Genomic DNA, 21,786 nt, shown 5'->3' with positions numbered 1-21,786 from the left:
TTTCAAGGCAGCAACATTTTGGGCAGCCGTGGTGTGCCACGCGGCACCCCGCACATTGCGGCTGTGGTGATTTCTCAGAGCTTGGCTTTATGCTTCATTTTTGAAGTCCAGACGTGGTTCTCGACCCCCGAACACGATCCTGGCTTAATCCCTTGGGCTTTTACTCATACTTCAAAGCTCCAAAAAGCTAACGTGGTTCTCGACCCCCGAATACGATCCCGGCTTAATCCCTTGGGCTTTTACTCATACTTTAAAGCTCCAAAAAGCTCGAATTTGTTACATAACATCTACATAGCTCGGAATCACTCCTACAAGGCATAAAACACGCAATTAGTGCAAAAACACTAGCAACTAAAGCTCAAACTCAATTAAAGTGAAGTAAATTAGAGTGAAATAAACGACTGAAACACGGGATTATAGCCTACCATCACATAACTTGCCTCCAAATTCTATTGATTCATTTGCTATGCTTGCAGCTGCCTTCGTTAAAGCCCATGATGGTTCCATTAAGGTCGAGATGAGGAAGTCTGACCTCTTCAAAGTCAAGCAGAGAGATAAGAGATGCTTAGAGAGTTTGTGTCGAGATTCCAAATAGAGCGAATGGACCTGCCCCCGATTGCAGATGATTGGTCATTTAGGCATTCACTCAAGGGCTCAACCCCTAAAGTCCCATTGCTTCTCAACAATTGAAGCAAAACTTGGTGGAGTACCCAACAGTTACTTGGGCCGATGTCCATAAAAGGTATCAGTCAAAGATCAGAGTAGAGGACGACCAGCTGGGGGCCCCCTCGGAGTTTGTTTACCCAACAGAGTGAATGACATATCTAAAAGAATTATGGACCATGAGCAAAGGCCAGTCCGAGATCAGTATTAGCCATACATATCGAACATAAGGGGAAACAGATCTCGTCGCCACCTAACCAGGAACGACAGGAGAAGCGACCAAGGACCTAGCAACCGAGGTCTGATGAATAAGAACGGTATCGATAGATCACTTGGGGGTACGGAAGCCTCGAGACTATCAGAATATAACTTCAACGTGGACGCTCTAAGTATAGTATCGGCCATTGGTCACATCAATGAGACCACATGGCCTAGGACACTTCAATCCGATCCCGCATAGAGGGATCGCAACCTTGGTATGTAAATACCATAGTACTCATGGTCACAGGACCGAAGATTGTCGACAGCTAAGGGAGGAAGTGGCTCGACTCAACAATGTTCATCTTCGGGAGTTCCTAAGTGAGAGGTCCAAAAATCATTTCAAAAACAGGGACGCCAACAAACAATTTGAGTAGGAGAAGCCTCAACATGTGATCAACATGATCATTAGGGGAGTGTATGTCCCATAAGGGCCGATGATAAAACGCACCAAAAGTTTCTATCACAAGGGAAAATGCACTTGGGATTACATCCCGAAGGGGTCCATCTCGTTCAGCGATAGGATGCCGAGGGCATCATCCAGCCTCACTATGATGCACTAGTAATATCCGTACTTATCAATAAATCTCGAGTTATATGTATGTTAATTGATCCAGGTAGCTTGGCCAACACATCCGATGGAGGGTCGTAGAGCAATTAGGATTATTGGACCAAATCGCATCGGTAGTACTAGTACTGAACTGGTTCAACATGGCATACGAAACAACGAAGGGTGAAATAACCCTACCAATAAACACTGTCGGGACCATGCATGAAACGAAATTTTACGTGATCGAGGGGGATATGAGATACAACGCCTTGTTCGTGGGGCTATGGATCCACAGCATGAGAGCGGTTTCTTCGACCTTACATCAAGCATTGAAGTTTTCCACTCTGGGCGGAATCAAAACGGTCTATGGGGAACAACTGGCAGTAAAGGAGATGTTCGATGTCGAGGAAGTGATCCGGTGCCCACGGTCACGACATTAAAAAGTAGGGGATTGGTCGAAGAGAAAGAAACCAAGTAGCAATTAGCAGTACCCGCCCTGACCGGGCTGGGGAAATAGGAAAGGCACACAGCAAATGAAGAGGATGATTACGGTGTCCCGAGATCCTTTATAGCACCCGATAATACCGATGCTACCAAATCGACATTGAGTAATTGGAGTACGTCATACTGATCGAGTATCTACCGGATAATAAGGTATACATAGGCACAGGGGTAACTCCCGAGCTCAGGAAAAAGCTTATTGATTTCCTTAAAGCTAATGTCGATAGTTTTGCCTGGTCCCACTTAGATATGACAGGGATCCCACTAGAGGTGACTACACACAAATTGAGCTTGGAGCCAAAATTTCACCAGGTCAAACAAAAGAGGAGGCTACAGTCCGAGATCAAACACGCGTTCATCAAAGACGAGGTATCTAAACTTCTGAAAATAGGTTCCATTCAGGAAGTTAAATACCTCGATTAGCTAGCTAAGGTAGTGGTCGTGCCTAAAAAAGGAAACAAACTTAGAATGTGTGTATATTATAAGGACCTAAACAAGGCTTGTCCAAAGAATTCATTTCCTTTGCCTAACATCGACCGAATGATCGATGCGATGACTGGGCACGAGATACTAAGTTTTTTTGATGTTTATTCCGGATACAACCAAATTCAGATGGACTCGGGCGACCAAGTAAAGATTTCTTTTATAGCTAAATTTGGCACCTACTGTTATAACGTAATGCCATTTGGGCTAAAGAATGCCGGTGCCACATATCAACACCTAGTTAACCGGATGTTCGAAGAAAAAATAGGAAAATCAATGGAGGTTTATATTGATGATATGTTTAGTGTCACGACCCAAAATCCAACTAGTCGTGATGACACCTTATCCAACCTGCTCGGTAAGCCAATGAACAATAATCCAATTCAAGTGAGATTTACTGAGGAAATAAATGGTGAAATAACGGAACTTTATACAAAATCCCAAGGATTGGTAGTACAAATCATGTGCTTTGTAGATTTAGAGTGCAAAACTACTATGAAATAAATACATCATTTGTTCGAAATGTACTTAAACAGATTTTTATAAATCTGAAACTACCATGAACAAAAGGCAGCTATAACCAAAACACAGGTTCATCTTCAATGCCAGCTCCTGCCATACACAACAACATCGGCTCCAAAATCTGCACGCAAGGTGCAGAGGTGTAGTATGAGTACAACTGATCCTACGTACTCAATAAGCAACAAATCTAACCTTAAGTTAAAAGTAGTGACGAGCTTGGACAACGGTCAGAGTCCAACACCAATAGCCAAGAACAACTCATAACAATATAATAAAAATAATACAAGTAATAACTCAAATATATGATGCTCAACTCGTTCACAATTACAGAAAATAGGCATGATTTTTAGGTATAACAGTAAAACCCAAATCTTTCACCGAAATCACCAGAATGTGAGCATATCAGAAAAACTGTGATTTTTCCCAAAATCTTTCAACAACAGATAAGATATTTCATTATCAGATGGCATGAGGAATGCGGATCAACATCGAAATAGGAAGGAAGAACCACCATGTGCGCGACATGGTGTCTGATCTCTGCTCGATAGGCTAAGCCTTCTCCCCACAATATCGTGTGGGTCGACATGTGTACATGGACTGATGCTAGCAATAAATTCATCCCAATCAAGGGTAATAATCTCATCATAGTGCAAGGAAATTTGTCTCTCAATCATCTCCTAGATCGGCACGTGTAGTTTTGGGCTATTTGCACCAAATAATTTAAAATTCTATCAATAGTGCAACAATAACAATAACAACAACAACCCAGTAAATTCTCATTAGTGGGGTTTGGGGAGGGTAGTGTATACGCAGACCTTATCCCTACCCTGAAGGAGTAGAGAGGCTATTTCCGAAAGACCCTCGGCTCAAGAAAATAAAAAGACAAAAGGAGACAATATCAGTATCACCACAGAAATCATAGGAAAAATAGAAACAACATGAAATCCAGAAGAAAGATGCAAAGCAAAAACGATAGCTAGTAAATAGGTCCGGCACTGGAACGCAAAATAGTAAGATACGCCATTGCCACCAGCTAGCTTAAATATGTATGTATGTATGTATGTATTTCATCTCATAGCCCTTCATATGATTTTTCGTTTCATTGGAACTTTCAACCATGCATAACATCTTCATTCTTGGCACAATGGGCACATGTCAAATATTTTCTTTCATTTCATAATATATGCCTTAAGTCATCAAAAATCATAGAAATGTATTCAAATTATTGGCAGACCATAATTTCATATTCATGTGCATATGGAAATTCAAAAGTAAGCATTAAAATATTTTCAAGGAAAAGAGCATGGCATTGGCAATTAAGACATGTCTAGAGTTTCATGAGCATTTGGCAGTTCCAATATTTGAAACGTTATAACTGTAAACACACGAGTACATAAAAACTTAAACATTTGAGAAAATAATTCAAAGGAGGAGGGCATAATGGTGGCAAAGTAACATGAATCAAGACCATAAGCCATTGGAACATCAATCATACTGAAATATTTTCTCAAAGGAGAGTAATATAATAGCGGTAATTGGAACATGACTTGAGTACACAAGCATTTGGGTAATTCATCCATTAGTAGCAATTCGAAACGATAAAAATAGGAACTAGAACAAACCATGCTTGGAGTTTATAAAGAATTCGTGGAATCCGATTCTAAGAAAGGAGTTTAGCCAACATACCTCGAATTCGCCCCTTAATGATACTATGAAAGTCCACCACACTAAACAACTTCAATCTACAATAATGCAACATATTTGTACTAGTATTACTAAGGATGTTTTATATTTTGCTCACTTATGCATTATATCAAGCATCTAGTATGCACATTTCTCTACAACCTTCATCAATAATATTTCTTTATCCAATACCCTCTCTTTGTCCGACCAATTCATACAAAAACTAACCTTAAATAGCTTAGGACCTCCACCAACATATTCATATTTTACCATCTACTCCCAGCCAACCAATTATTAAACAAATCACTTTTCATGCTCTACAAATTCTCAAAATTTCAATTGGTGAACTTATTGCTTCCAATCACCATCCCACAAGTTCTACCTCTAAACTCATACTCATATATTCATTATTAAGCCATTCATACAAGTCCAAAGAGATGGAATTACCTTTTGGGAGTAAATCTTGCAAAGTCCCCACTTGAGCTTTTGGGAAGATTCCTTGAAAATCTTATGATTGCATGGTAGATTGAGTTAGTTTTAAGGTGAAAATGATGGAATGAAACACCAAATTAGTGGGTATTACTCAATTTTAAGATGGAAGGAGTTGGAGGTCTTGAGAGGGTGGAGAGGAGCTCCAGGAACCATCCAAGAGGAGTGGGAGAAGTGAGCTATCGAAACTATGATTACACGATGTCACCCTCATTTGTTGACATCTGATATGCAAAACGAAAAATGGAGATCTCGAGACGCCATTTAAGGCCATAAACCCTTAGCAAAATTTTTCCTTGTTCCGCCTGCCTTATTTTAGCAATTTGATCATAACTTCTTGTAGAAATATCCAAATGACAAAATTTTTTAATCCATTTGAAACCAAACTCGAAGGACTACGCTTTAGGGACAAAATTTATGGAAAATATCTTTATACAACAACAACGACCCAGTAAAATCCCACAAGTGGGATCTGAAGAGGATAGTGAGTACGCAGACCTTACCTCTACCCCAAAGGAATAGAGTAGCTGTTTCCGATAGACCCTCGGCTTAGGAAGGCGAAAAGAGACAATATATCAGTATCACCAACAAAAAAAACCATAGAAATAATATCAACATCACAAGAACCAGTAAATAAATGGAGGAAAATATCTTTATTCTATGAGAATAATACTTGCTTAAATGCATGTGTTGTGCAAATTTAGATATCTTTTCCACTTAATATATCCAACTTTTTCCAAACAAATTCTTCCCACCTATAAACCTCCTCAACATGTTTTAGAAACTATTTTCACATATAATTATTTATATTAAGGGGCCTTACAAGTACCTCAACCCCTGCAATCAATCCAATTATAGTTAACTCTCCTAGACTATAAACTTTAGCCTAAAAAACTTCTAAATAAATTCTTAGAATTTGATAATCTACAAATACACTTATCCAAAGAAAAATAGGTTACAATTAAGGAATACTAAATCAAGACTCAACAACTGAAGAACTAGACAACATCATCTTCAGACCAGGTTTTTCAATTACGCAGCTTGAATTCGTGAAAGCACCTTTTTGATATGATTGCTATTCACCAACAGTGATTTGCAGTATTTGTGCGAAATAGTGTTAGCAATAATAGCAGCAACATGATGCTTTGTATAGGCATGAAGTTGGGCCAAAATCTTCTCAAATGTTTGCTCCAAAACCTAAAATATATCGGTTAAGGAAAACAATCCCAACTGAACTTGATTTCCTAAAATATTTCCAACTTTACACGCCTTTTCTTCTATGCAAGTATTCCCATAAATAGAATCCTTGTTGAACACAACTTCTTCTGGCTAGTACAATACTTGTAGCCAGCGAAAAAAACCTCCAAAGAATTCTACTTGCACTAGAAATCGATTTGCAGCTCCTGATCAACTCATCGAGGAACCTGGTTCTTTAACATCAGCTTGACAAGTCATCAACCTTGTTTATTGCACCAAAAATATCTTCAAAAGACCCGGTTCTTTAATCACTCTTTGTTGATCATCAAAATTAATTTTAGCTCAGCTCAATACCTACTAATCACTACCTTACCTTTCCTGTATAAGAAACCATTTCTCCATTCATACCCTGGCTTAGAGTCTTGCATTTTCCTCCAATTCATTGATAGTACTGGATATCTTGTCATATTATAAGTATGAATCTTTAGCTCTAATGCATTGTGATAGTACTGGATATGTTGTCATTAGTAAGAGTCTTTAACCTGCTGTAATAGCTGGCAGTGACCAGGAAATCAAAGTGCAATTTTGTGCTCAACCCTGCATTTTCTTTCCTTTTTTATTTTTTTTATTTTTTTTTATAGACAATGGCATAGTCATATCCCATCAACTTGGCTGCCCACTTCTACTGACTAGGAGAGGCTATCATTTGCTCCAAAATATGATTCAGACTTTGATGATCTGTTTGTTATAAAATGTATACCCATCAAATATGGTCACCAGTCACCACTTCTGGATTGCAGTTACAATAGCAAACATCTCATTTTCATACAGTTACACAAACTAGTGCTTAGGCCCTGAGGCCTTACTGAAAAACGCTGAAGGTTGTCCCTTCCGCATTACAACTCCCACCTTTCAACTACATAGCACCCTCAAGAACCAGCAAAGCAGCCTTCTACATTCATTGCTTCTTTATATATTTGTTTTAGACAATCATTTGTCGCTACAAACGCCTCATAGATGTGTATACAATAATTTGAACGACAAAAGTAATTAGACTGTAAGATTCTGTTTGGAACTCAAAAATAGGAAAAATGAAAAAGATATTTCTAAAGAAACCAAAGCATACTATGTTGAAAAAAAATGAAGGTTTTCTCGCATGAGCTATTCAATAGTATAAAATTGAAAATTATTGGGTGAACCAGATCAAATACATGAACAGATACCAAAAGAATTATTTTTTATTTACAATTTGGTAACGACATGAAAAGCATGTCCAGGGTGACAGCATATATCTTTTAGGGAGTACAACATCCTTCAAGAAGGAGTTTCAGTCATATTTAACAGAAGATAAAAGCCATAATTATAGAAGAAGCCGTCTAAGATCAGATTGAAGTTGAGCAAGAGAAAACACAAGTCATTCAGAAGCAGTTCAAATTTTGAAATAGTTTTAGAGGAACCTAACAGGTTAACTGATCATCACACCTGAAGAGAAACTGAGTATACAGACATTTGTGCGTCGATGATCATAGATGCATTGGAGTCTTCTAACTCTTTCTTGCAATTTGATTTTTATGCCTTGATTGTAACAGTACAAAGGCACGCACCAGATGGCTTTATGTCACAAGTCTGCCACTGTGATTCTGGAGCTGCATTAGGATTATATAGCAGGGTGTTATAACCAGGATTGCCTTGTAGAGAAAACAGCAAAAGCTTCCCATCCAGTATGCCAAACTGGAATCGAATGCTTGAACTCCCTGTCACTGGAACTGGCTCCATCTTCCATGAATTGTCCTCCGGATTGAAAATGGATAGTTTCCGCTGGTTCTTCCATTCTATGCAGAAGAGCTTTTTTTCCAGAACAGCATGAGCGGTAACCATAACACAACCTTTTTTCATCTCGCCCCAAGTGTGACTCTTGGGATTATACACATCAACAGACCTTGAATTCCCAATTGTAAAACTTGATCGACCACCCATAATATAAAGCTTTCCCCCAAATCCACACGCAAAGCAGCCCCACCTTGGCCTGCGAAGACTCTCGATCACAGTCCATTTATCTTGATCTGGATCATAAACCTCAGCACAAGAAAGAGATTCGCCATCTATCCCAAAACCACCAACTGCATAAACCATTCCATTCACCTCAGCACAAGCAAAATCATAACGTGCCACGTTCATGCTAGCCATTTTGCTCCACCTGCCCAAGATATATAAAAGGAAAAAAAGAAACATGAATCATTCAAAACATCAATAGATCTCTTATACCTTTAGATTTCAAGCAGGAAATAATATAACTCAGTTCAAATCAGCAGATCAAATTGCACACACAGTCTTTATGCCAGGCTGTCATCCTACCAACAAATAAAGGGAAATTGTGGGAAGAGAAAAGAGAAGCTACTACTTCCAAAAGGGACCAGCCTAGTTGTGGTGTCAATTGACCTAGTAATTCCAAGTGAAGTTTACTCCGGCCAGGGATGCAAATAAACCAACAGATCCATAATGTCAATCAACAAAGTCTATGTTTCTATTTTTTTTATTGTTAAATCCACAATGTCTATTTTACTTGCAACAATTTCTGAGAAGGAGATGACAAGGGTTTCCAATATTTGAAGCACTCTTAAATCAGACGCAGGTGAGCAAATTTTTAATGATAAATACACTTGGATTGATAGTGTTTTTATATTGGTGGTAAAGGCAAAGCTATCTCAAAAAGCATTCTGGCACATGTCTACTAGGAAAATGGGCAGTTGAAAGTACACAAAAATAAGGAAAACTACATTACAGTAAGGCATAATAACGAATCTCGTGATTGATAATGATGAAAACAAGAGAGAATCTAGGGAAGTTACCAAAATATTTGGGATATCTTGGAAGTTGAGTGGCTAGTAAAGTAAAATCAGCGATAAATGTTTTTAAAAACGATAGCAAGGTAAACAACCCAAATCACAACCACCAACACATTTTTCATCTGTAAACATGAAAAACAAAATCCAGAAATTTCTATCAAGGTTGGGTCAGCTACAACAACAACAACGACCCAGTTAAATCCCACTAGTGGGGAAGGTTGGGTCAGCTAGATAATTTATTTTTGGGGAGGAAAACTAAATTATCTTATATGGAACGGCACCGCCAAAACCTCCTACTCATGCATTATCCCACCTTACAGTAGTTGAAAACATGCGTCCATTTCGCCCCAAAAAAGAGAAGGAAATAAAAACAGAAGCACTGACAGACCTGTTCAAGTAAGAATCGTATTGATAAACGTCGGTTGACACCGACCCAGATTCATCAATCATGGAATGACCACCCATAACAAGAAGTTTACCATTGAGAACTACAATTCCAAAAGCAGCCTTTATATGACCGGGCATCTGTGGGAGCTGATGGTGTTTGTTTCCTAAACAGTCGAAAACCTCCCAGTAGCTTTCTCTTCCTTCAGCATTCACAGTCAGGACATAAAGCCATTCCTCAAGCAGACCAGCCAGCTTTCTAATGCTGATAAACTCTTTGCTTCGCAGAAATGACCTCCACCGCTTGCAGGCACCACCCATAGCAGGAAAATCGGATCGGGGAACAAGTGCAAGGCAATACTTTGCCACATCATCTGGCAGTCCAGGCAAGATGGGGCCATCAGACACATAATTATAAGTTAAAAAGGAATCAAAACCTAGACTATCTTGCTGGCTCAAATCTGTGGAACACATACTCGATGCAGTGACTCTCTTGTTTCCGCTTACAACACCAAGCATTTTTTAAAACAACAATTTTTTGACAAAGTGATACGATCATTGACCAGGCCTCTTCTCTAAAGTAATTGAATAAATTGGCAATTGACTAAAGAAATTCATGATATCCTTCACTAATTGCAATCTTAGAAGACCAAGGGATAAAAGACGTTGAAGAACTGATCACTTGTGCGGTAAAGGTCAATGATTTTCCATGCTTGGTCCAATCAGAGTCAAATTCCATGCCACTTCTTCGGGTCCTATGGTAAAACTTGTTAGACGGACAACCCTTGCTGCTACCACTTTCTATTTTCCGCAAGTTTTCTGCTACCCCAAGCATTTCCCAAATACCTATTCAGAAAAGTAAATGTTTTTAAGTACCTTTCAAAAGCAAAAGAAGACTAACGAATAACTACTCAGTAAAAAGACACAGATTTATTTAGAAAAAGATAAAAAAAATTGAAGGAATACCTTCCAATGCCATAGAATTTAAAGGTCTCAACCTCCTGTTACTTCCATCCTGTACAAGGCTCCAAGCAAAGAATCACCTGCTCAAGATCATACAACGAGTCATATATAGTTACTTCATCATCACTCTATGAAGAAATATTCTCCCGAACAGCAAAACCAAATTACCACCATTAAGCCTTTCAACATTAAACAATAGAAAATTTGTGAATAAATGCTTCAAAATGCAAACAAATCAAAAATAAGAGGGCAATTAGTAGACAACTCGGCCACTGCCTCGCACATACTCCTCTCACATGAACAAAGCAAAAGTAAGGCATGCCAACAGGGTCAGATGTAGTATTTAAGTGACTGCTTCAATTGAACTGATAACTTCCGACGCCGAGTATAAATTTATGTGTAAAAATTCACTAAAATTGCAAAAATAGTAGACATGAATCCATGATTTTAAAAATATAATGGGTTCAAGTTAAAAACATTAAAGTTGAATCTATATAGTTTAAATTCTGGATCCGTCTTTGCATGCCGGTAGAGATCAAAAGAGAAGTGTTAAGTTACCCTAACCATAGCACCAGCCAAAATCCCTGTACCAAAACCCCAACAACTCCCTTAAAAGTCGGGGGGGGGGGGGGTGAGGATGCAAAATAAATATTAAAAAAAAGAAGCAAAAGAAACACAGCTTCTGAATTAGTGTATCACCCCCACTATCATGGAGATCAAAAATATTTCTACATCAGAAAAAAAGTTCATAATTTAATAAGAAAGAATCAGAATGTACACAGCTGCAACACAAAGAGATGAGAAAGAGGGAGTAAAATGGAATTACCCAAAATTAAGTTGAATGTCTGAAACAAACACTGCGGCTATTTTCCGACCGCAGTGCAAAGGGAGATGTAGATTCGGATAAAACAATATAGAGAGAATTTATAGGAACAACAAAGATATATAAATATATATAAGCGGTAGAGGTAAGTGAGATAGAAGATAAGAGTGACAGAGAAGAACACCGTCACTAGTGATTTGGAGGATTTTCAGCTCAGCCGAAAATTAAGATAGAGACAAGACTCGTTCTTTATCTGTAATTCAACGACATTTGTTTTCTTCAACTTGCTGCCTCTACTCGAACGTGAATATTCTTTAATTTCAGGTCAAACGCCCGGTTGAGCTGGATTTGAACAGGTCCAAAATAGATTATTAATGTATGTATTATGTAAGAGTAAATAGACTTCCCATTTGTTTATTTCTTTTTTATTTATAGTATTACTTAATCATCAATGGGAAAAAGATATATGTGTGCACCAAATAAATATTTGGCAAGGAGATCCAATCCCTCCATACACGAGTGGTATGGAGTGGTACTCTTGGATCAGTGATGTATCATCTCAGGAAGAGAGTCAACTGATGGTTTCTAACACAAGAATGCTGTAATTCAAGCGATTATGCCATACAACAGTACAGTCTCTCGCATGATCAACAAGGTTGGAATTTATCTATATTAAGAAAAGCGGGCAACTGGCTAGGAGGTTCACGTAAGACAACTGAATTACTGGAGCATATACATTTGATACATTGCTGGAAAAAGGTTTAAGGTGTTACTAAAGCAAAAATTCAGAAGCTTATCAAGTTGGAAGATATCACATGGCTAGTTTTTATATCTCAGTTACTTTTACTTATTAGACTACATAATGTGATATCAATATTGAATACACTCAACATTGATAATAGGATATATGTACTTGTCAAAGTTTATTTCTTTCATCGTGTAAGACCTCCAAACATGGTGTTTTATTTTTGATTTAGATATATATAAAATAGCCCTAGGCAATATGCCTAGTGGATTCCCTCCATACATATTAATTTTATATATGCTATAATATCAAATAAGTTGCATTTTTTTTTGCGGAAGACCTTACTTTTTTAGTAGAGCAAATGAAAAATCTACCAAATCCATTCTTGAGACCCTAAATTATTTTTGTAAACTTTTTGGCCAAAATATTATACTTTTCGAATTTCGAGAGTCAAATGAGTTATTTTTCACCACTACTTTTTACATACTTTTTTAAATATTTTTAATTGTTAATTATTGTGATTTATAGTACCTTTTATGTAATTTTTAAATATAGGTAATTTTATTTAAAAATATTTAACGATTCTATGTTCAAATTTATGGTCAAAGTAAAAAAGTTTGATGGTTAAAATTCGAAAAGTATCATCCTTTTTGGGAAGGAGGGAATAGTAGATAAAAATCAAAAGTATTATTTTCAAAAAATTACTCTACTAATTTAATAAATACCATCAAAACATGCAGACAATACATTCACATCAAGAAAATAATCAATACTACAAAATATTATAACAAGTGTAGTATTTTATCCCAAGTATTGTGATTATTATAATTTCTATAGTTTTTTTGATTCTTTGTTGCAAAAAATAAATTCAAGGACCTTTGAGCATTTATCTTGAATTTAATGGATTTGATCTTGATTGAATTTGAATTCAAGGGCTTAAATCTTGATCTTGACTAGTAATTTTGAATTTAAATGTGGATTTAATTTATTCATCGTAAACTCTTTGATAACTGTCAAGAACAGTAATTATCCCATGAACATGTGACTTTGATGTTGAACACTCCGGTATTTGATTTGTCTTCTATCTCGATCTTCGAGTGTTGGGAATTATAGAGAAGCCTTGAATGTTTGTGACTTTGTTCCGTGTGTTCTCTCTTGCTTCTTGCTAGTGAGAATTCATATAACTAATCTCGACTTATTTAAGATTGAGATGTAATTTATTCATCTCTTCTTCTTCCCCCTTCTTCTTCTTCTTCTTCTTCTTCTTCTTCTTCTTCTTCTTCTTCTTCTTCTTCTTCTTCTTCCTTCTCCTCCTCCTCCTCCTACTCTTCTTCTTCTTCTTCTTCCTCCTCCTCCCCCTCCTCCTTTTCTTCTTTGTGTTCCTCTTCCTTTTCTACCTTCTCTTGGCCTTCTTCTTCTTCTTCTTCTTCTTCTTCTTACTTGTAGCATAATTAGAACCAAACATGGAGCTTCAAAGGACAAATGTTCACAAAATGAATAAATCCCTATTAGATATTGTTCATTGATTCTTTCCATGCATAATACATCCATATTTTCTTCTATAAATAATTCAACACAAATTTTTGAACATGCACACATGTCCAAAGTTTAGTCATACATGCCTAAAGTTCTGTCATATATGCCCGAAGTCTCAATTATTTATTCTTGAAGTTCAATCATATATGTCAACTTCAGACAGCCCCAAGATTGCTTGCACAAGCAATATGCCAAACTTCAAACAATATTTGTAACTTCAGACGCAAATTTTTAAAACTTCAATCTCGTATATCAAAAGTTGATTCTAAAATGACTAAACTTATAAATTTAAGAAATGTTGGGTATGCCTTAAATGAGGATCACATAATCAATTATTTGTGCACTTGCCCCTGGACCAGAAGCTCATTCATCACATTAAATTGATGTTATTTCATACCCCTAAATCTTCAAGAAAAAATCCCTTCCTTCGTACAAGAGATATGCCAAAGCTTCAGACAAGTTTGTAACTCCGAACGCGAATGTTTGCAACGTTAATTGCGTATGTCGGAAGTCGATTTTGAAGTGGATAAACATATAAATTTTAGTTGTATTAAATGAGGGTCCTAAATCGGTTATTGTGCACGTTCCTTTGGATTAGAAGCCCATTCATCATATTAAAATGATGTTACACCAAATTCCGAAAGAAAAAAAGCTCATTCCTTTGTGCTTTGCAACTACTAAGTATGGATTAAATTATTGTTGGTCTAATCAACTTTTATTGGTAAAAAAATAGATTTAACATGTGTACCATTCATAAAAAGACATGTGAAAAATAGTGTTAAGTCAACTTACATAATGGTTAAAATATAATTTTGGGAACTCAGAAAACCAGAGATTGACAGAAGATTCCTTGGATGGTCAACTCGAAGTTTTTGAAAAGGAAGTCAAATGTCGTCAGAATTCATAAATAATTTAAGAATTCACGGATAAGAAGGGCAACGGATCGACAAAGGCCGAAGTATCCAAACTTTCGTATATACTCTAGGGTTACAAGATCCTGCGTTAAATGAACCATTACAAGTCATTCAAATGGCTGGAATAAATGAGTGTAATGGCACATGATTCAAGAAAATAGTAACCTAGAATCTTCACTATAAAACTAATACTTGTTCATGTATGAAGACAATCTATAATCTCTAGAATCACGATCATCACTTTAAACTCTATTATTTTCAACTTAGGAAGTCTTACGAGCTCTGTGTAATCCGGCTCCAAACATTCAAGCCCCAAGCAACGATCAAATAATATCTCTTTCTCTTCTTTTTTATAATTCATCATTTTATTTTATATTTTATCATAACAATTTAGCTATTTATGGATTGAGTCTGTATATTTTAGCCCTCAATAATAAATTTAATTGCTTTATCCTAAAAATCAAATTTTGGGTTAAACAGTCTTGTACCTATCATGGGGCTAAAGCAATTTCGCTATTCATCCAAAAGTATCAACTTTTCTCTCTTTATCGATTTCTGCTAAGTTTAAATCATCAATGTGATCGAAGATCTACTAATCAACCAAGATGAAAACATCCAGGTCAGAGAGGTTCAACTATACAAAACAAAAATAGTGGAGCACTATTGCCGAGAATTGATGGAGGACCAGATTTCAACTCTTTCCGAGGAACTCTCCACCATGTCGTTATAGGAAAATGTCACCTAAATGATTGACAAGGGAAACTTTGGGAATTGCACAATTAGAAAAATTTATAAATACACAAAGAACATAGAGTCAATAATTTAACGAGGTCGTAATTAGATTAATAGTACCTGTGAGTGCTATGACATTAACATCACCGAGGGGTGATCTTACAAGTACCCCCTCCCCAAAATTCGGACACTAGTGGAAATAGCTGAAAATTTGAGAGGGTCGTCTTTGGAGAAGCGTTTGCCGGTAAGGACTTCCGGACGACCCCGAAATGGGAAGTTCAAGTTTGCCAAATATTTGGAATTTACAAAACCTAGTTCTAACCTAGTATAAATATATCAAAGAGCATGGTGAATGCATGGAACTAATTTTTGGAATTCTACCTGTGGTTAAAGGAATTAATATGAATAAATACTCACAACGGAATTGGAAATTAAGTGTAGCACCATTGCCACTTCAAAAGAATTTCAAGATACCAGACATTCTGAAGTATGATGGGACGTCAGATCCCCGGGATCACATCACAACATATACAGTTTGTTCATTTCCTAAGCTAACTTTTATTTTTGTTTTGCTTTCCTGCTTGTTTATTTTATTATTTATTCTCCCGAATAGAGGTTGTTTGTGTCGGAAATTAATCTGGCCGAGCCACCGTATAACCTAAGGTCCAAAGGAAAAATGACCACCATAGATAACCCGACCGAAAATGCTCTGTCCATAACTGACATCCCAACGGGTTTAAGAGAAAGAAACGAAACACAGAACAATGAATATGTCACCCGATTGGAGCAAGAAATAGAATCGATAAGAGGGGAAGGAGAAAAAATTCGAGAACCGGCATATCTGGCCATGACGACGCTACCACAACAACCTCGCTTTCCATCATTAGATTCAATTGTATACGGCGAAATCGAAGGGTCCAATTTCACGTCATTAAGGCATTTCGGGGCTGCGAGGCTGTGGTCGATCTCCCTCCCTCGGGATTCGTTGACGCCTGGCCTAACGACAATGTTGGCCACAGTCATGATGGGACTGGAGAGCTCCCTAGGCATGCAACTAATACTAGCAGAGCTTGGTGTCATCTAGTTGTCCCATCCCCCTACTTTTGTAATTAATGCTTTTGTACTATGTTGGAGTTCCACTCCTATATAAAGGGGGTCTTTGACACTTTGTAAAGGTTCGGTCATTTCTCCAATTGCTCCACAAGAAATACAAAAAAACATTCTCTTTGCTCTCTCATACACTCTCTTGATATTATTGCTTCTATTTATTGTCTTCATACTTGTTCTTTATTTATTGTATATCATTGGCCATAAAGAGCCCTCTTTAATTACCTCATAACTGTTAGCCCTACCCCGATTACCTTCAGCAGCTCGTAGCCGAGCCTTGAGATCGACCTCAAGGCCCGGAATCAACAAGCCCGAGGCCCCGGTAACCAACCTACCGGTTTGATTATAGCTCTCTCCTTTACTTTATTTCGTCCCTAAATCTCATATACTTAGCATCAACTGCTTAACAAACTAGCATAAAAATAGATCACGTATTTTTAGAGTTCCATCAACAAATTTAGTTGTTATTACCATTTTCTCGGTAAACAGTTTGGCACCCACCATGGGGCTAAAAATAATAGTGATTATTTCCTTGCTGGTTTTACTACAAACGCAAGTTATCTTTCACATTTTTTCTTGTCCAAGATCTTCGATTTCAGGTCGAAATGTCTAACTCGGTAAACGGAGATGAAAACAACAATATTGAGGACCATGGGGAAAACAGTGTGGCTGTTCCAGGCATTGTTGTGCCACCACAGAACCCTGGGAATGCACCGGAGCCAGTCCCCGTGGATGCTGTCTCATGCGATGCCCAGCGCATCGACATAAGCTCCCACACTGACAGGAGCGTGCACCAAGGGGATCCACAAGAAGCTCAGAAAACCCCAACCAGGGAAGAACGTGAGGTTAGCCTTCATGTTATTTTTGAAATGTTGCCGGCACAACAACTGGCTATTGCTCAGCTCCAAAGTCACCAGAAAACTCCTAGCATGGTAGCACCGGGGACAACTCCCCAGCCGAACAGGTAATTGAGAGATCGAGCAATAACGGATCGATAGCCGACCCTGTCCTCGTAAAAATGCTTGAGGAACTCACCAAAAGGATCGAATCAGGCAAGAAAATGATAGAAGCCAACGACAAGAAGGTCGAGACCTACAACTCCAGGGTCAACCAGATTCCAGGCGTGCCCCCGATCCTGAAAGGTGTGGATTTGAAGAAGTTCATACAAAGGCCATTCCTCGAGAAAGTAACCCTGAAACCCATTCCAAAGAAGTTCAGAATGCCAGAACTCCCAAAGTACAATGGGACCTCAGACCCAATGAACACGTTATTGCCTACACTTGTGCAGTGAAGGGCAACAATATAAAGAACGAGGAGATCGAGTCCGTCTTACTAAAGAAGTTCGGGGAAACACTCTCAAAGGGGGCCATCATGTGGTATCACAACCTAGCTCCCAACTCCATAGATTCATTTTCCATGCTAGTAGACACTTTCATAAAAGCACATGTCGGTGCTATCAAAGTAGCAACGAGGAAATCTGACGTGTTCAAAATCAAGCAGAGAGAGAATGAAATGCTGCGAGAGTTCGTATCCCGCTTCCAAATGGAACAAATGGAGCTACCGCCAGCCTCCGACGACTGTGCAGTGCAGGCTTTCACTCAAGGTCTGAATGAACGAAGCTTGGTGGCTTCAAAATAGTTGAAACAGAATTTAATCGAATATCCTGCCGTGACTTGGTCGGACGTCCATAACCGATACCAGTCAAAAATCAGGGCCGAGGATGACCAGTTGGGAGCCCCCTCAGGCTTAGTATATCCAAGCAGGCTCTTGGCAAAGGAGACAAAGCCAAGCAAAGAAAGATACCAACCATACACCGAAGATAGAAGGAGCACTCCGAGGCGTAACCCACCTCGCAACGATCAAAGGATAGACCGAGGACAAAATCCTCGGGGACTCATAAACAGAGTCAGATTTGATAGGAATGTGGGGCCAGCAGAGGCGCCTCGCTTATCAGAATACAACTTCAATGTCGATGTATCGGACATCGCGTTCGCCATAAGCAAAATCAGAGATGCCAGATGGCCCAGACCTGTACAATCGGATCCTTGGTAAAGAAACTACAATTTAGTATGCGAATTTAATAACACGCATGGACATAGGACCGAAGATTGCCGGCAACTCCGGGAGGAATTGGCCCGGTTACTCGACAACGACCAACTTCAGGAATTCCTCAGCGACCGAGCCAAAAAGTCGGTCTCGAGAAAAGGAAATAGCCAAAAGGGACAAGGCAGACGAGCCGCAACATGTCATCCACATGATCTTTTAAGACGTCCGCCACTATCCAAAACGCCGAAGCCCCCTCCAGTAGAGGGACTAAGAGGTAAATCGACAAAAAATAGTAGCCACGAGGCCATCTCCAAGGTTCGAAAGCACCATCGCCACTAAGGTATAACCATCTCCTTTTTGTTTTGTATTATATTTCATACTGACCCTTATGCAGGCGCTCAACCGAAGCAGTCGAAGCATTGACCCAACTCAAAGACCTTGAGGTTTTAAAGCATCCGTTGCACTCTTTTCCTTCGACCGAGTTTTTACCGGCAAGGTTTTTAACGAGGCAACATCCACATGCTGCCTAAGGAAGACTCAACAAGTATTCCAGGCTTCTTTTTGCAATTAACCCCGAATATTGGAGGGCATCCCCCCATGGTCCCATTAGTAAAATGATGTACTAGGCCAAACGGTCGAACGAACCGTGCCTATATAGTCGGTCCCCCGACAACGAAGCTATGTATATTTGTGTCAAGCAATCAAAGAATGCCTTTTGTCAAAGCATCTCATGCTCCAAAGGAAACTCAACATTTTCGCTAAAACGATTCCTCTATCAAAGACGTCCCGAATACTCAGAGAGTAGTGTCAACAATTCGATACTTGTATGACCTCAGGGTCGGAACTCCAAACTCATAAGCCCTCAATGAGGCAGCATGAAAATCATAAAACATCTCTAAGGCCAAAAGCGCCCCGAACACTCGGAGACTGGCGCCGATATCTCCAAAATCGCACGACCCCAGGGTTGGGATCTCCAAACCATAAGCCCTCAATAAGGCAATACAAAATTTGCAAATAATGGCTCTCGAGTCAAGAAACCCTCAACGACTCAGGGACTGCCGTCAAGCGCCACCTCCATCGACTTATCAAAACCCGAGGCCATAAGACCCCGAGCGAGCAAACTCGGTCTCGTAAGACCTACATAAGGTAGCAACTATATATATAAGACCTCAACGACATGAAAAACCTGTAAGACCTCAACGACATGAAAAATCTATAAGACGTTAGCGGCATGTGTCGCGCCCCCTTTTTCCCCTTCCAACGGAGAGGAGTTTTCGGGTTTCGACATTCATGGGGTGTAATGACTCATTTCCTTTTAGGAATTGGGTATTTGAAGATTCGCCACCTAATGATTTAGGGCGCATTAGGACACCTATAGAGTTCATTTACAACTAGGTTTGATAACCAGAGGTTGGGTAATGACTTGAAATTATCCCAAGGGGAAGGTGTTAAGCACCCCTCAAGATCCACTAGTGTGGTTCCCGGCCAGATAATTTTTGTGAATTTGTGCAATTAGCAAGTAAACAAATAAAGGATCAAGTAATAGGGGATTTCAGTTTAAATACACAAACGTTAAAAACAATTATTGAAAGGCAAGGTTTTGAAAAAGAGTTATAAGCTATACATGTTTGTAAAAGTAAAAGGGGGTCCTAGATTTATTTATAATATGGATCACCTCAATGCAATACCCGATATGACACTTCTCAGAAGAGGGGATACACGTGGTATTAGTGCACCGATCATCATATCCATATCTACCCTTCCCATCCCGTTAAGGTATTAAAGCGCGGATTGGTCTTGACCTCTATTGCATGCTATTACCTGTCCCATTCCTATTAGTCCCAGAGGAATTTAGGACTACTATTCCTATAAGAGTGAGGATTTTAGGCTGACTCTTAGGTTTAAAGGTAAAAGGCTAAGGCAACATACAAAACACATAGGACTACATTTTGAGGGGAACATATAAACAATTAGAGGGCTCATATATATCTCCGCAAACAATTTATATAAATAGCATGACTTAAAAACAGTTAAGGTCTGAATTTAAAATCCTAAAGTAGAGTTTGAGTCAGAACCAGATTCATTGTATAACTCAGAAAAGAAGTCCGAATTAGGCCTGCTTGCTGGTTGTAGTAGTTGGTAGTTAACAAAGGCAGTTCCAGTTTTATTTAAGTAATTACCTAAGGCTTTCCTAGGCGTAATGGTGATGTCCTATGAGCATGATATCTATATTGATTAAGAATGCAGTAGAACAATGATTAATTTTAAACATGCTTTCTAATGATATTGATTAACACGAAAATAGTAGGTTATTTAATCTGATTCAGACAGGCACGAGTCAAACTGATTTTTAACTAATCTGGTTTTAGACCTTATAGGCATGATTTCTATTACAGCTGATTTTAAATCCTATAGGCATGATATCTAATTATTAAAAGCTGAGTTTGGACTTATAAGCATGATATCTAAGGGAAACGAATCTGGATACATGCTGTAATGAAAAATTGAACTTCAATTACTTTACATCCTATAGGCATGACATCTAATTATAAAGCAGATTTTTAACCCTATAGGCATGATCTCTACTGTTAAAGCCATTTAGACCCTATAAACATGATTTCTAATTGTGAAAGTAAAGCATGCAGAATTTATTTTAAACCAAAGTAGATCCTATAGGCATGTTATCTAACAGACCATATTTGGAATCAAAATAGACCGTATAGGCATGTTATCTACCCAATTTAACCACTATATACAACTACCCACCCTTTTCACTAATCACCCCATAATTGTTTACAAATTATTACAGACCAAATGATTGAATTACAAAAGAAGTGCAGAAATAAGAAATTACAACCAAAGGAAGCCTGATCTTGACTTCCTCTCTGAGTTATGTAATGAACCACTTCCATGCCAATATTTCAAAGCCTTTCTCATAACTGGGTGTGTCAAAGTTCCCTAAGGACCTCAAGGGATCCTGGGCAGTGCTCACACCCAGAGTTGCATAACCAAACAGAATGAGTGCAGTATGAAAGGGCCAGCCCTTATGTGTCCAAGTTTAAAGGGAGCTCAAGGGTCCCAAGGCATAGCTCACACAAGAGGGGCAGGACCTAGATTCTAAGAATATAGTGGAAGTGCAGAACATTTGTTGAAATAGATTTGTTTTAAAAAGCTGGACTGATAGTCCATTTTTTTTGAAAAGCAATTAGAAATAGAGGAGATGGAAAACAATTGTAGTAGTAAAACTCAAAACTACACAGAATCAGTAGTCATTCAAAGGGTTCAAGGGGTTTTGGGGATACATTTGTCTGTAAGCACATGAACCCAGCATGGGTCTAGTTTGG

The 21,786-nt window shown here is 38.5% G+C and overlaps 1 protein-coding gene across 3 annotated transcripts; it reads right to left on the bottom strand.

Annotated features, from left to right (window-relative positions):
* Positions 1–7,494: 7,494 nt before the first annotated feature.
* Positions 7,495–11,607, bottom strand: LOC107780801 (F-box/kelch-repeat protein At1g67480-like). Of its 3 annotated transcripts, none has more exons than XM_016601378.2 (5): positions 11,366–11,607; positions 10,543–10,619; positions 10,053–10,422; positions 9,581–9,950; positions 7,495–8,543 (listed from the first exon to the last, which is right to left on the bottom strand). In XM_016601378.2, the coding sequence occupies exons 3-5, from the start codon at positions 10,093–10,095 to the stop codon at positions 7,916–7,918; spliced, it is 1,041 nt and encodes a 346-aa protein (XP_016456864.2). In that variant the 5' UTR covers positions 10,096–10,422; positions 10,543–10,619; positions 11,366–11,607; the 3' UTR covers positions 7,495–7,915. The 3 variants fall into 3 exon arrangements, with proteins under 3 accessions (XP_016456864.2, XP_016456865.2, XP_075089209.1); XM_016601379.2 differs by having other exon boundaries at positions 10,259–10,422; positions 11,366–11,604; XM_075233108.1 differs by having other exon boundaries at positions 9,581–10,422.
* Between the last annotated feature and the right edge of the window lie 10,179 nt (positions 11,608–21,786).

Source organism: Nicotiana tabacum, chromosome 16, assembly GCF_000715075.1.
Source record: "Nicotiana tabacum cultivar K326 chromosome 16, ASM71507v2, whole genome shotgun sequence".
NCBI classification, from domain to species: domain Eukaryota; kingdom Viridiplantae; phylum Streptophyta; class Magnoliopsida; order Solanales; family Solanaceae; genus Nicotiana; species Nicotiana tabacum.
The sequence above is the reverse complement of the archived record's forward strand: the minus strand, read 5'-3'. Positions and strand labels throughout refer to the sequence as shown.

Coding starts and splice junctions, on each gene's coding strand:
- LOC107780801 (XM_075233108.1), bottom strand. CDS start 10,095: ATGCTTGGTGTTGTAAGCGGAAACAAGAGAGTCACTGCATCGAGTATG. Junction 8,544..9,580: donor TACGATTCTTACTTGAACAG/GTCTGTCAGTGC, acceptor TATCTTGGGCAG/GTGGAGCAAAATGGCTAGCA.